This window comes from Arachis hypogaea, chromosome 11 (assembly GCF_003086295.3).
Source record: "Arachis hypogaea cultivar Tifrunner chromosome 11, arahy.Tifrunner.gnm2.J5K5, whole genome shotgun sequence".
Classification (NCBI taxonomy): Eukaryota; Viridiplantae; Streptophyta; class Magnoliopsida; order Fabales; family Fabaceae; genus Arachis; species Arachis hypogaea.
The window spans coordinates 32,187,057-32,202,415 of record NC_092046.1 but is presented as its reverse complement, the minus strand read 5'-3'; the positions used below and the strand labels follow the sequence as shown (position 1 = coordinate 32,202,415).

At 42.1% G+C, this 15,359-nt stretch overlaps 2 protein-coding genes across 2 annotated transcripts; one reads left to right on the top strand and one right to left on the bottom strand.

The window, feature by feature from the left end:
* Positions 1-1,991: 1,991 nt before the first annotated feature.
* On the top strand, positions 1,992-2,957 carry LOC140176080 (uncharacterized). Its single transcript, XM_072205942.1, has one exon. It carries the CDS (start codon positions 1,992-1,994, stop codon positions 2,955-2,957), a length of 966 nt encoding a protein of 321 aa, XP_072062043.1.
* An 8,115-nt stretch (positions 2,958-11,072) lies between these two features.
* Positions 11,073-12,343, bottom strand: LOC112720630 (uncharacterized). The gene is made up of 2 exons (XM_025771634.3): positions 12,173-12,343; positions 11,073-11,807 (listed from the first exon to the last, which is right to left on the bottom strand). Exons 1-2 carry the CDS (start codon positions 12,210-12,212, stop codon positions 11,368-11,370), a joined length of 480 nt encoding a protein of 159 aa, XP_025627419.1. The 5' UTR covers positions 12,213-12,343; the 3' UTR covers positions 11,073-11,367.
* Between the last annotated feature and the right edge of the window lie 3,016 nt (positions 12,344-15,359).

Here is a 15,359-nt window from a genome sequence, read left to right as displayed (position 1 = left end):
CACAAACTCATAGTAAAGTCCAGAAATGTGAATTTAACATAAAAACTAATGAAAACATCCCTAAAAGTAACTAGATCCTACTAAAAACATACTAAAAACAATGCCAAAAAGCGTATAAATTATCCGCTCATCACTTATCTTAGCTAAACAAGATAAGATAAGATAACTATCATCGTCTATAAATAGAGGACCCAGGTCCCTCCAGGTATTCATTCATTCCTCACACTTTCTACCTCTTAGATCCATTCTGACTTGAGCGTCGGAGTGTCTTTGCAGGTACCACCCCCTATTGCTCCAGGCAAGTGATCCGGCATCTGCCTCAACCCGCAAGTTCTCGATCCATCTCTCAACCCGTACCAGAGACATCTTGTACATTGGCACCGTCTGTGGGGACTTGCGCCAGCTGGGCCGGATGGGGGACGTCCTGGAGGAAACCCCCTCAAGCCAGGATAACTCACGACCGCTTAACCCAACCCCAGAACCCCGGGAGGTCACAAACCAAGCAAGAATAGCAAGCACTGTTCACCACACGAACGACCACGTCGTCACGGACCAACAACATCCCGAGAAAGCTAGGGACAAAGCAGCACAGATCATCCAGGATCTCTGCCTCTGGGTCCAGGAACTCGAAGGCAAATTGACCAGTAGAGAAAAACACAACAACGAACGCGGAAGCCACGGAACTTCCAGATCCAAGTCTCACCGCGGCAGGTCGCCAACCCGACGACACGACAGTAGAAACGGTCGCAGTACCTCACGCGACCACAGACACGAGAAATCGCCAGAACGGCGATACAACAAGAAACACGACCGCAGCGCTTCCCGAGATTCGAGTCATCAACACTACTCAGACGAAGATCGGAGGTACCGAAACACCAAGCGCACGAGAAACGACCATATAATAATGGGAGCTACACCCTTCACAGAAAAAATCTTAAGAGCAAAACTCCCCAAAGGTTTCGACAAACCTACCGACATGAAATATGATGGAACCAAAGATCCCCAGGAACATCTAACGGCCTTTGAGGCCAGAATGAACCTGGAAGGAGCGGCCGATGCGGTCCGATGCAGAGCCTTCCCGGTAACCCTGGCAGGACCGGCGATCAAATGGTTCAACGCCCTCCCAAACGGATCCATAGCCAATTTTCACGATGTAACACGAAAATTCATGGCCCAATTCACAACCAGAATCACTAAAGCCAAACACCCCATCAGCTTACTGGGGATCACGCAAAAACAAGACGAATCCACAAGGAAATACCTCGACCGCTTCAACGACGAATGCCTGACGGTCGACGGACTCACGGACTCCGTCGCAAGCCTTTGCCTAACCAACGGACTCATGAACGAAGATTTTCGCAAACACCTCACCACTAAACCAGTATGGACCATGCACGAGATCCAGAACGTCGCCAGAGATTACATCAATGACGAAGAAGTCAGCCAGGTCGTCGCCGCCAACAAACGGCAACACCCAACACGACAACTCGGCTTCTCGCCAAAACCCACCACCCAGAGAGAACCAAAGAGACCACCCCAGACCGACAAATACCATCCGACCACCAAGAATCGGCAAATTCTCTAACTACACGCCCCTGACGGCACCAATTACCGAGATATACCACCAAATAGCAGATCGAGGCATCATTCCAAAAGCCCGACAACTCAAAGAAAGAACGGCAGGCAACAAAACCCTCTACTGCGACTACCACCGGGGTTACGGTCACAAAACACAAGATTGTTTTGACCTTAAAGACGCCCTTGAACAAGCCATACGAGACGGCAAACTCCCAGAATTTGCCAAAATCATCAGAGAACCAAGACGCGCGGAAAGAGAAAGGTCGCCGGAAAGAGAAGGGCATAACCCAAGAACCCAAAAGCAACCCCCCAGGGAAAGCCCGGAGGAAGATCCGACCATCATAGTAAATGTCATCACAGGCAAGGACGTATCAAGCAAGTCAAAACTAACAATGAAAAAAGATCTCAAAGTAATGGCTGTCAGAAACCAAACCCCATCCGCTGCGGCCGACAACATGATAACCTTCTTACCAGAGGATTGCCAGCACGGCACCTCGCCCGAGGATGCCCCCTTCGTCATCTCGGCAATAATCGGAACAGGACTAGTGCGAAGGATACTAGTAGACACCGGGGCAGACTCGAACATTCTTTTCCGAGGAGCCTTCGATAAACTTGGGCTCCACAACGACAACCTCCAAACACACCGCAACGGCGTCACGAGACTCGGAGACAACTTTCTCAAACCAGATGGCTCAATCACACTTCCCATCACCATAGGAATGAGTAGCCAGAAGACAACAATCCTATCTGAATTCGTAGTCCTAAAAGACTCCACAGCCTATAACGTGATCCTCGGAAGGAAAACAATTAATGACTTCTCCGCAGTCATCTTTACCAAATACCTCCTTATGAAGTTCAGAACCGACGACGGCTCCGTCGGTACCATCCACGGGGACCGAGAAGTCGCAGCCGAATGCGACAACACCAGCCTAGCCCTAAGGAAGAAGTCCCGAGATGCGGCCGGGGTATTCCTAGCCGATCTGGACGCCCGACAAGACGGCCAACCCAGGCCAGAACCAGAAGGAGATATGGAAAAACTACAAATAGGGCCAACCAAAGATGAATACACCTTCATTAATAGGAACCTCCCATATGACCTCAAAGAGGAACTTTCTCAACTCCTGAAACAAAATAGAAACTTGTTTGCATTCACACCAGCCGACATGCCGGGAATAAGCCCCGACCTAATGTCCCACCGACTCGCCGTAGATCCCAAAGCCAAACCCGTGGCACAAAGGAGACGAAAAATGTCACCTGACCGGGCCGCCGAGGTCAAAAAGCAAGTTAAAGCCCTACTCGAAGCCAACTTCATCAGGGAACTCCCCTACACGACCTGGTTAGTAAACGTCGTGCTAGTAAAGAAATCTAACGGGAAATAGCGAATGTGCGTCGACTACACGGACCTCAACAAGGCCTGCCCAAAAGATGCCTTTCCCCTACCAAACATCGATGGACTAGTAGACGCCGCATCCGGCCACCGATACCTCAGCTTCATGGACGCATATTCCGGCTACAACCAGATCCCGATGCACCGACCAGACGAAGAGAAGACAGCGTTCATCACCCCAGACGGGACATACTGCTACACAATGATGCCCTTCGGCCTAAAAAATGCCGGAGCCACCTATCAAAGACTCATCAACAAAATATTTTCCTGCCTGTCCGGAAGCAAATTAGAAGTCTATATAGACGACATGCTCGCCAAAACTGAATCCGGCGAACAACTCACTAACGACCTCAAAGTCATCATGAACACCCTACGAAAGCACCAAATGTGGCTCAACCCAACAAAATGTGCCTTCGGAATGGAGGCAGGAAAATTTCTCGGCTTCATGATCACACAACGCGGAGTTGAAGCAAACCCAGAAAAATGTCGTGCCATCCTCGAAATGACAAGCCCAAAAAACCTCAAAGAGATCCAAAAACTCACCGGCCAATTGACGGCGTTATCACGTTTCCTCGGGGCATCGGCTCAAAAGGCAATCCCCTTCTTCAAACTAATGAAAAAAGGAACACCTTTCAAATGGGAGACGGAATGTGAAGAAGCTTTCCAACATTTTAAGAAAGTCCTAACGGAACCACCAATCCTCGCCAAACCCCAGACAGGGGAAACACTCTACCTGTACCTCTCCATAACGGAAGAGGTGCTCGCAACAGCACTTATCCGTGAAGACGAGAAAAAAGAGCAAAAACCCGTATACTTCATAAGCAAGGTCTTACAGAACGCGGAGAGCCGTTACTCACGCTTAGAAAAGCTAGCTTTCGCACTCCTTACGGCCTCCCGGCGCCTGCGACAATACTTCCAGGCCCATTCCGTGACGGTCCGAACCGACCAAGCGGTTAAGCAGGTATTACAGAAACCCGACCTAGCAGGTAGAATGCTAGCATGGTCCATCGAACTATCCCAGTTCGATATCAAGTTCGAACCCCGATACGCGATCAAAGCACAAGCCATGGACGACTTTATCGCCGAAATGACACCAGGAGACCCCACCCCCGAGTCATGGAAGCTACACGTTGACGGCTCCTCAAACATCACTTCCGGAGGCGCCGGAGTCATACTCGAAAGCCACAACGGAGTCATAATCGAACAGTCAGTACGGTACGAATTCTCGACCTCAAACAACCAGGCAGAATACGAGGCCCTCTTGGCAGGCCTAGCCCTAGCCCGGGAGGTCGGAGCGAAAATCATAGAGGTAAATACCGATTCCCAAGTAATCAGCTCCCAAATTAACGGAGACTACCAGACACGAGATCCCCTACTCCAACAATACCTCGCCAAGGTAAACAAACTAAAAGAAGGATTCGAGCACGTTACCATACAGCACGTTCCTAGAGAACGAAACGCCAGGGCAGACCTGCTTTCCAAACTAGCAAGTACTAAACCTGGACACGGTAACAAGTCGCTAATCCAGGAAGTCGTCAAATCACCCTCCGTGTCAACAACCACCAACGCTCATCTGACATTCTCAAACCATGGATCTTGGACCTACCCTATCCTACAGTACCTCCTCGATGGAACACTACCGCCAGACCCCAAAGAGGGAAAGCGAATAACAAGGGAAGCCGCCAACTATACTATTGTCGCAGGACAACTCTACAAACGCGGATTCTCGCAACCCCTGCTCAAATGTGTTGAACCCGGGGACACGGAGTACATACTCTGTGAAATCCACGAAGGCTGCTGCGGCCACCATGTCGGAGGCAAAACGTTGGCCCAAAAGGTCATCAGGGCAGGCTACTTCTGGCCCGCAATCATCCGAGACTCCATACAAATAGTTAAAAACTGCGACAAATGCCAAAGGCACGCCAATATCCACTAAGCCGCCCCTCACCAGCTCAGCACCATATCGGCAGAACGGCCGTTCGACACCTGGGGTATCGACCTTGTCGGGCCCTTCCCTACGGCACCCGGCCAACTCAGATACCTCATCGTTGCCATAGACTACTACACTAAATGGATCGAAGCCGAACCCCTGTCCTCCATAACAGCAACCCAATGCCGAAAATTCCTCTGGTGACAGATCATCACCCGATTCGAGATCCCCGAGATCGTTATCTCGGACAACGGAACCCAATTTGCCGACAAAAAGTTCAGAGAATTTCTAGAAGGGCTACGTGTATCTCACCGCTTCAGCTCGGTAGAACACCCTCAGACAAACGGACAGGTGGAATTCACGAACAAAATAATCGTCAAAGGACTCAAAAAGCAGCTCAGCGAAGCCAAAGGACTATGGGTCGACGAACTCGGATCGGTCCTATGGTCATACCAAACCACACCTCAGACGACCACGGGAGAAACACCTTTCCGATTAACATACGGTGTGGAGGCGGTCATTCCGGTGGAGATCGGAGACCCAAGCCCCAGAAAAACGGTCGGAGGTAACGACGAAGAAGCAGAACGAGACCTCATTGACGAAACAAGAAGCATAGCCCATCTAAGAGAGCTAGCCCTAAAACAGAGAATCAGCCTAAGATACAACCACGGAGTCATCCAGCGAGAATTCGCAACTGACGACCTCATCTTACGACGAAACGATATCGGTCCCCCGACCCCAGGAGAAGGGAAACTCACTCCCAACTGGGAAGGACCATACAGGATCAAAGCGGTAATCGGAAAGGGAGCATATAAACTCGAACGGCTTAACGGCGTCGAAGTTCCGAGGACTTGGAACGCCGCCAATTTACGGCGATACTACACCTAGGCCAACCCAACTAAATCACCCCCCCTTTCCCTCACCTTTATTTATTTATGTATCTTCCCATTTTTCGACTCTTGAACTTTTACTTTCGCTTAAGTATCAAACTCGGGTACTCTTTCCCCCACTAATGGAAGGTTTTAACGAGGCCCAAACTTTAAATATTTCATCAAAAGGCTATTTCCACCCTTTTTTAACGTTTCAAATACAAAACAAAAACGCGGCCACGATTGAGGGACTGATCACCCCCCAGGCCCAACACACGGATATCCACAAAAACCCGACCAAACGACGGCCCGAGGAAACCAATAAAACGGAATAGCTTTAAACGGAATATATAAAAAGGCCCGAACGGCCGAAATAGTCATTAAACGAAAAACGAAATTATGAAGTCACGGTTACACGGCCCACGGCCAAACCAAAATTTCCGAAAAACAAATCAAGTCTAAACAAAAAATACAAAATTACAAAGATAAGAAAGCTACTCAAGGTCGACAATCTGGCGTCACGAACAGTCTTGAAGGCTCCCATTACGGACCCATCCACTCCCGGAGCCAGCACTAAAGCCTGAGCCCTCATTGTCTCCTCGGTAGCCGCAATCGCATCCTTCGCATCACCCAATAGCTCCGTCTTCTCCCGCTTCAAGGCAACAATCTCGGCCTTCAAAGTCTCCGACTCAGCGAGAAGCACGGCAGCTTGAGAACCCGCATCTGAATCCCGCTGCCGCTCCTCTGCCAATTGGGAAAGAAGCGAAGCCTCAACCTCGGCAAGTCGGAGAATCTCTGCCCCGGCTTCCTCAGAAGACTTCACTGCCCTCTCCTTCGCAGCCTCGGCAGCCTCAAGCTCCTCCTTCAACTTAGCCACCTCAGTCTAGGAGTGATGAAGCTTCTTATCCAACAAACCAACCTGAGCCATCACAGGCTCAGCCTTCCGAACAACAACGGCAGACCGAAGGAGGGCACGATACACCGACTTGGCCTGAAACGAAACATCACAGCCATCAAAAAATGGCTCCGAGGAACCCCAGGGCATCAAAGCGTCGGTCCATCACGCTAGGCACAAGATCCTCTTCCTCAAAGGTCTCGCTGCTCGGCCCCTCATGCCTTTTTCTCTTCCGAGAAGCCTCAGCGGCCGTCACCACGACAACCTCAGGCGAGTTCGCAGGGCCAGGAGAAACCTGGGCATCGGCCCGCACACCCGAGGAAACCACCTCTTGAGAAACGGCCCGCGACCCCACGACGGGGTTAGAAACAGGAGTAGCCGGGGACGACGACCTCTCCTCCTGGGCCATCGCCGCCTTCAAACGTGCCAAGGATGTCAAGCCACCAGCCATCTCAACTGCAAGAAAACAAAAATCCCAAGTTACGAAAACGGGAAACAAAACATAAAAACCAAGAAAAAACAGACACACACCAACATACGACCGGCAAGCAACCGGATCACCCATCACGTCCTGAGGATTAAGAGGACGCTCTCCAAATAACTGCCACAGAACAAGAGCGATATCCCGCTCCTTCGGGGACAGGAACTCCTTCGAAACCCGAGTAAACACGGACGGACCCGCCTTAAAGTTCCAATAAGTGGGGAATCGACGTTCACCCTCCAACGTCAACCAAAAAGGATGATGCCCCCTCACGGGACGAACCTTAAAATAACCACTCTTAAAACCATGAAAGGAATCTTCATACAAACCGAAAACCCGACGATGGGGCTGAGCACTGAAAGACACATACCCTTTCTTGTGCTTTCCCTCCTTGGTCGGAAGGGTACACAAGAAAAGAAAAAGGAAAACGTTTACGGAAGCAGGGAGCTCCAAAAAATCACAGACAAGCTCAAAAGACCGTATCGCCGCCCAGCTATTCGGATGTAGCTGGGACGGTGCCACGGAGCACCGGCTCAATAACTGCTGAACAAAAGGGGAGAAGGGAAGCCGAACACCAAGCTGGGTAAACATCGCCTCATACACCCACATCCAATCCGGCACAGTCGGGGAGTTGAGATTGGTATAACAAACCCTCTCGTCAACCCCAGGAAGAGAAAGTTCATAGTGGCGTTCAGCATCGCCACCCCCACAGACAGCCCCTTCATCACGAAGCCTTTGGAGATCAGCCTCCGTCACCCGCGATGGCGTCCCCCAGACATCACTAGTGACCCAAGAGAAAAGACCGGGGACACCCCCCGCCGGGGCCACCGGAGCCCTCACACCCTCCATCCTTCGACGAGCCATACCTAAAATAGCGACGAGCACCACCGTCAGCCAAAATCCACGGCAGAAAACGGCGGATGAAACCAAAACAAACACCACCATACACCACCAATTATACGGTGGCACTCGCCCCCCTTATGGAACCCACTACCCCAACAAAGCTATCTTACACCATAAAACTACTCCCAATCCACACTTAGCAGAAATGAAACAAAGGCAGAAGAAGATAAGGCAGAAGAAACAAAAAAAACAGAGAAATATCAACCTGATAAATCAAAGGAAGTGAACCCAAAGGAAAAATGCCACAGAAGAAGACCAGTCGAAACCACAGAATGCGAAATGGAGAATGGAAAATGCTCTGATTGGAAAAAGAAGCAATAGAGAAATAAAGAAAAACGAGGGAACTGAAGAAGGAAAACCAAAACGGTTTTTGAAAAAAGTAAAACGACGAAAATACCCCCAGAAAGCAAAGCAAATGCAAGGGCAAAAAAGAAAAAACGCGGCTCGCAATAAATACCCCCATCGAAAAAAGTGACGCCTCGAAGAACGCAACGGGCGCGACTGATACGGAAGAGTCACGTCAGACCTAAACGGTCAGACGAATCTTCCACAACACGAAACCAAGACGCCGACCTCATCTCAAAGGAACCAGACGGGCACCCGAGAAAAAATTGAGCCCACAACGAAAACAAACGTCTCCCAGCGACAGACCGATCTCGCTCGCTCTCCCGCTGCGGGGGCAACTGTTACGGATCCGACCCACGGATCCTGCGCACGGAACGGTCCTCGTACCCGGTTACTCGGGAACGAACCGTTTCGACCTGAAGGCCCAGAACCGGCCCTTCAAAGCTCCTAACCAACTTTCAAATTCAAACACCTCTCTTATCTTAGCCAAACAAGATAAGATAAGATAACTATCATCGTCTATAAATAGAGGACCCAGGTCCCTCCAGATATTCATTCATTCCTCACACTTTCTACCTCTTAGATCCATTCTGACTTGAGCGTCGGAGTGTCTTTGCAGGTACCACCCCCCATTGCTCCAGGCAAGTGATCCGGCATCTGCCTCAACCCGCAAGTTCTCGATCCATCTCTCAATCTGTACCAGAGACATCTTGTACAGATTCTATTTGAGTATTTGACATCTTCAAAGAGTTATAGAAGAAGCAAGTCTAGCAAGAGTAGTAGCCTCAACGATTTGCAGCAAATATCCAGAAGTGTATTCTAAAATTGTATTGTTTGGATTTGTATCTGGTTGTAGAAAAATATATAGATGTAATTATTGTTGTCAAGAGATGAACTACAATAATTACAATGATAAATTTTAGTTGCAAATTTACTAATGATTTTGGTAAAAGAAACAAAATAAATGTTATATTTTGTTGTATGAAATTATATGAACTGGTAGTATGATATCTCAAATGCTATAATAACATTTTACTTCATAGTATTTACAACTTGCTGATGCATGAGCTAAAAGGTTGTAACTTGTAAGCTGATCACAATTATTCAGATTAACGGAAACATCCAACAGTTAGGACATGTTCGGTTTTGATGCGTAAAATTATAAATGATATTTATCTATAAAAATGTGCATCCTATATAACTTCAATGAAACACTTGATATTTATAAGGCAACTACTTAAATGATGGCAAAAACATCTTTTCATAAAAATGCTTTGTTTAAAAGTATGATTTATTTATTTAGCCACACTTTAAATAAAGACAACACTTTTATAAATATCAAAATCTAACTCTCCAATCCATCATTTAAAGGTCAAAAGAAAATATTTTTACATGAAGACAATAATAAAGTCTTCATTGTAGTATCCACCTATTTATAATAGGTAGTGGGGACAAGTGGAGTAAAAATAGGTGAATATTTTACTATAAATTCACTCGTTCTTTCGAGGAAAACGTTTGAGTAGGATAAGTTTTGTGAAAAAATAGATTAAGTGAAAAATGGTTAAGATGAGAGATTTGGAGTAAATAAATTTGTAAGAAAAATACTTTTATTAATGGCAAATAAATAATACAAGAACTAATGATGAAGAATAGAGGTGGAGAACAAGTATTGAGACCTCTACTAATATCATAAGAGGATGAATAAACTTTCTTAGAGTGGACAGAGGTTGATTAGTTTTGTTGTCGGGTGTTCTGGTAGAACGTAACACCCAAATGCTAATTTTGCTTGTAAAGTTGATGAATAAAATGAAGAACAATGAGAGAAATTTGAGGAGAGAAAAAGATAGGATTTTGAGCTTCTAAGTTTCAGAAAAAAAAAATCCTTTAAAGAGGTGGCTTGATGCCCTTTTATAGTGTAAAACTATTTTGAGGAGAGAATCCATTGTCCAATGATTACAATGTGATGTTTTGACCTACTCCTTTTGCTTCAAGACTTGTTACTAAATAAGGTAGTTGACAGAAAATATTTTTAGGTATTCCTATCATTTCAAGTCTTTTTAACTAAAAATAGAGGAAGTTAATTCTCACAAGTTAAACTAAAGTTCTTGGGTGTCCATGACAAGAAGGTGTCCAAATAAAAGGGATGCTCATGACATGTGGCATTAATGAAGGAACATCTAGTTTGATTTTCTTTTTAACTAGAGGATACTCTTTACGCTCTAAATCCAATCAATCCATTTCCACTCATTTAGTTCCCACTAAAAAAATTCAATTCTTCAAAGTATTTTTTTTAGATTCCATTCTTTTACCCAACACCTTTCAAAAAAATTTAACTCTTTTTTTATCATATTTTTGAGTCATTTTAAAATTATTTATATACAAAAAATTTATATTTTTGGTATACCGTCACCGTTCATAACAACCAAACCAAGTGTTCCTTTTTTCCATTTGGTTTAACCGTTTAAGTCATCCATACACGGTTAGTAATATTGCTTTACTATGAATTTGCGTACCGATTGCTTCTTCTTTACTCTACCAATTATACAATATTTACATTATGCAACGAGAATAGAAGTCACTGACTCACTGGTGAATCCAACAGCAGGAAAAAAAAAACTTTCCTAATCACGTTTTAGAATATTCGTTTTGCGTTTGCTTGTTATTATTTTAGAATAGATAAAAGCTTTACAAAAGCGGCAATTATCCATTTGATAATTCTATTGCATTCCAACTGCATGAACATTGTAAAGAATAAAACTTACAAACAAAAAGGTAAATTACAGGGTAAGACACGTTATTCATTATCAAAGAACAGAATGATTAGCCTTTTACACTTATACAAAGTCTATTTATTGAGATTATAAAACTGAAACCCTTTAATATGCAAAATCTATTTACTACCATGAACTGTTTTCCCAACATTTTGTTTTTCAGCCACACAAAAAGTTCATATTATCTAATTGTCAAGTTTCACTAGAGTCATTCCAAATCAAAGTCTTGTTCCTGAAGCTCAGCAATGACCTCATTCCTCATCCTCATCCACATTTTCAGAGCTTCTTGCTCAAACTTCTTATCCTGTAGCTGTTTCTGGTAATTCAATGCATCCTTATCAGTCTCAATAGTCCCTTTAGGACCAATGGTTGTTCCAATCATTCCACCCTTTGCAATGAACTCCTGCATTGCTTCCTCATCTCCGGGGTATGGGAACTGCCGGTACTCATACAAGTGGGCTAGTTCCCACTCTTCTTTTGGTCGCGGCTTCAATGTCCACCACCCCAGTGGTGATGTCTCGTTGTATAGCCACACTGCACCTGCAATTGCGTAGGTGCAAAGCAAAGCCTTACCGATTTGTTTCCAGAAGTAATAGTTCTCTTTTCCTAACCCAATTTTCTTTAGGAAGTTCTGAGCATAGTATAGACCTGCATTTAAAAACAGTAAAGAAACCCAATGTCCCGATCAAACTTCAATAAATAGATGAAATAAAGCTTCCTCCAGACTGATTCAAGTGGTTGGGTGAGTCATATAAATAATAAATTAAAAAACTAAATAATAAACTGATTTGGCTCAAACTAGATTAACTAGTCTTAAGTGCATTCTAGTTATTGGTGATGCAATTTGTAAACTAAAAGAAAATAACAAAAGCTCTAAGATACTTGTGTGAAACATTTCATCGAACAGCTTGTGTGCAAGGTTGGATACTATTATAAATGGTCAGCCGAAATTGAAATGGTACTAGAATACGTGAGATCCAATAATTCAATTTTTGTGTTGCTAGAAAAGCTACCTGTTTTGGGTTCCTGTGCCTGAAATCGCTTACGAACCATTTAGCTAGAAGCTAAGACTTCAACAAATGGGAATGAATAGCTGTTAATCGTGTCTCTGCCAAATGTGTTGTGAACGGGAGTTTGCAACTCTATAAAGTTAAGGAAACAATAATTAATTAAAAGAGTACACATACAAGTCTTTTTGGCTTATTATAAGTCTTATAAATTGGCACAAGTTCAACAAAACACACGCATTATACTCCCACGTTCAAGAGTAAATAAACGCACTTTATTCAACCATTTCCTGTTTCCAAAGCGCGTTACTCACCATACATTATGAACGACTCTTCTTCTTCTTCCTCCATGAAAACGAGTTTCTTACCATATTTGAAGATAATGGAACTTCAGAAATACACCCAAACGATTACAGAAATACACCCAAACGACACCAAAAGGATTACAAAACTATACCCAAAGGATTTAAGAAATACACCCAAAATTCGTTGAAGTACACCTTATGCATAATTCATTCTGAATTCTTTTTCTTTCTCCTCCTCATCTTTTGCTGCTTCTTCTTCTTCAAAAATGATTTCAGAGCTTGATGTCAAAAAACAATAGAAATCGAAAATAATGAAGAAAGAAAACAGAGAGAAAAGCACGTAAATGAAGAAGGAGAAAGAGATGGCAAGAAACGAAAGAAAAGAAGAAGAAGAGGAAGAAGAAGAAGAACGTGAAGTAAGAAGAAGAAGAAGAAAGGTGCAGTAACGGTTCGAAACGCGTTAATATAAATGACTTTAGGGGTGAGCATGGGTTGGTTTGGTTCGGGTTTATGGTAAAATTAGAATCGAACCGATCAAAATATAATTGGTTTGGTTTGGTTCGGATTTGTATTGTTTGATACATATACCCAAACCAAACCAAACCTATTAAGAATGGATTGGTTCGGTTCGGATAATTGGGTACCCAATGACTTTGAAATTCATAAAAAAAACCAAATTTTTATCTTAAAAATTCAACAAGTACAATAAACATGTAACATCAATAGAAATAATCCAAACATGTTAAATACCAAATACATTAAAAACTAAACTCATTAAAATCCATACATATTAATAGTGATTATTTTTGTCTAATGAAAAAGTCATATATATTTTTTATTTTTTTATTTAATTAATATATGATCGGATTCGCGGGTTGGTTCGGGTTCCGCACTCCAGAACCGATATCCGAACCAATCACTAACAAAGATCATCAGTTTGGTTTGGGTTGGACCCGATTACCCATTGGTTCCAAAACCAATTTAATTGGTTCGGGTACCCGCTACCCGTGCTCACCCCTAAATGAGTTGTAAAGATTTGTATAAAAAAACATTTGTATGTGAAGAATTATTCTAACTAAAATTTACTAATTAAAAAGTAATAATTACATCATTTATTTATATTTTAATTAAAAAGTTAAAAAATTTTGTTGTTCTAATTATGAGCTACCTAACATAATATTAAAATTTAATAATATGTAGTATTAGTAAATTAAATGTTAAATAAAGATAATTGAATTGTTTTCCTTAATACTTGATGATTAAATTGATTTAACAATGGGATCAAATTGATTGAAACAACTTTATTCTCATATTAGCGTGCCTTATAAAATGGATTAGTCACTGATAGAGAAATAAATAGCCTTAATATTGTTAAGATTCTAACATGTTAAATTGAAGTGAAATATATGGTTGTTCCGTATTTTTATATGTATCACTATCAAAAGTGCTGTGTAAAAAGAAAAAAATTAAATCTTATAATGAATTTTTGTATAAATGTATATGTGTTTAACTGTATATTATTAGTCTAATTACAATACTAATAAATTTAATTATGAATAAATATAATTAGTTTTGTATCAAAAAAATAATTTTTTTATAACAAAAATACCAAAAATATAATTTTATTCTTATAGAAATGACAGTTTTTTACCTTTCATGAGTACAAAATTATATTCGTTTGTTTATTTATGGATAGATTTATCGATATTCTAAATTTTTATGAGTAAAAATAATAATCTGCTATTAAAATATACTATATTGTTAAGGAAGACAAATGATCAATTTACACTTGAAATGCACATATACATACACCTTTGTATCTATACACCTTATAATTCATAATGCCAAAACTATCCCTATATATACACCCTGGCGGATCTTTATATGTCCCAATTTTTTTATTAAAATTATTAGTAATTTTTTGCAAAGCTGGTGCATTTCAGGTAAAGTAAAAAGTGCAGTACTCTTTAAAAGTCAATATATTATTAAAAATTATGAGGTAAATTAAATTTATTTATTACTGTTATTATTTTTTCTTTTTTTTGTTATGGGCTGAATAAACAAATTGGATACTGACAAAAAAAACTAATTCTCTCGTTTAACACATTAGGACTTTTACATTACAAAAATATGTAGGAAAACTTGATCGAATTCTTCCATTACTTTGTTATTGTCGATGCGATGTCTTTTAAGCATCTTCATTTCTGGCGGTGCTTCCACTATCGTTCTGGTTAGCCATAGATTTTGACGCTCTTGAACCCACTCTTTTCTACCTCTGCCATGAATCTCCAAACACAAAATCGACTCTGTAGGAGAAATTCGGTCTCTATGAAGGCGCCATAATTCTCAGATGACGACGCAGTCAAAGCACAAAATATATGGCAGTTACAACAAGTCCATTATCTTTTATTTCAAATTATCCTAACGTGTACGTAATAGAATGAAAAATTAAAATACAATTATATTTAAATAATTATTTGTATTACTTTTTTATTAGTTTATTCAAAAAATAATTAAACTTTAAAGCTAATTGGTATAAAATATTACAGATATAAAACTAAGATAAATTTTTATTTGTATAAGAATGAGCCTAATAAATAATTAGTCTATTTAATATATAATTAAGATTTAAGAGTATTTCTTTCTTTGCCAACAAAGTATAATTTAAATGATATAATCTTCTCAAATTCACCTAAAAAGTCGCGAATTTGAGTCTTTCTGTAACACCCTACCACACTAAGCTTTACGCTTAAGCCGTAAAACAGAGGTGGTGTGGTATTACGACCTCTAAAATAGAATGAGTACATATAATAGCAGAAGAATTATAATATGCTAGGAGCCTTGAAGAATAGGAGAAATAAAATTCGCAAGATAAAAGCGCAACGCTC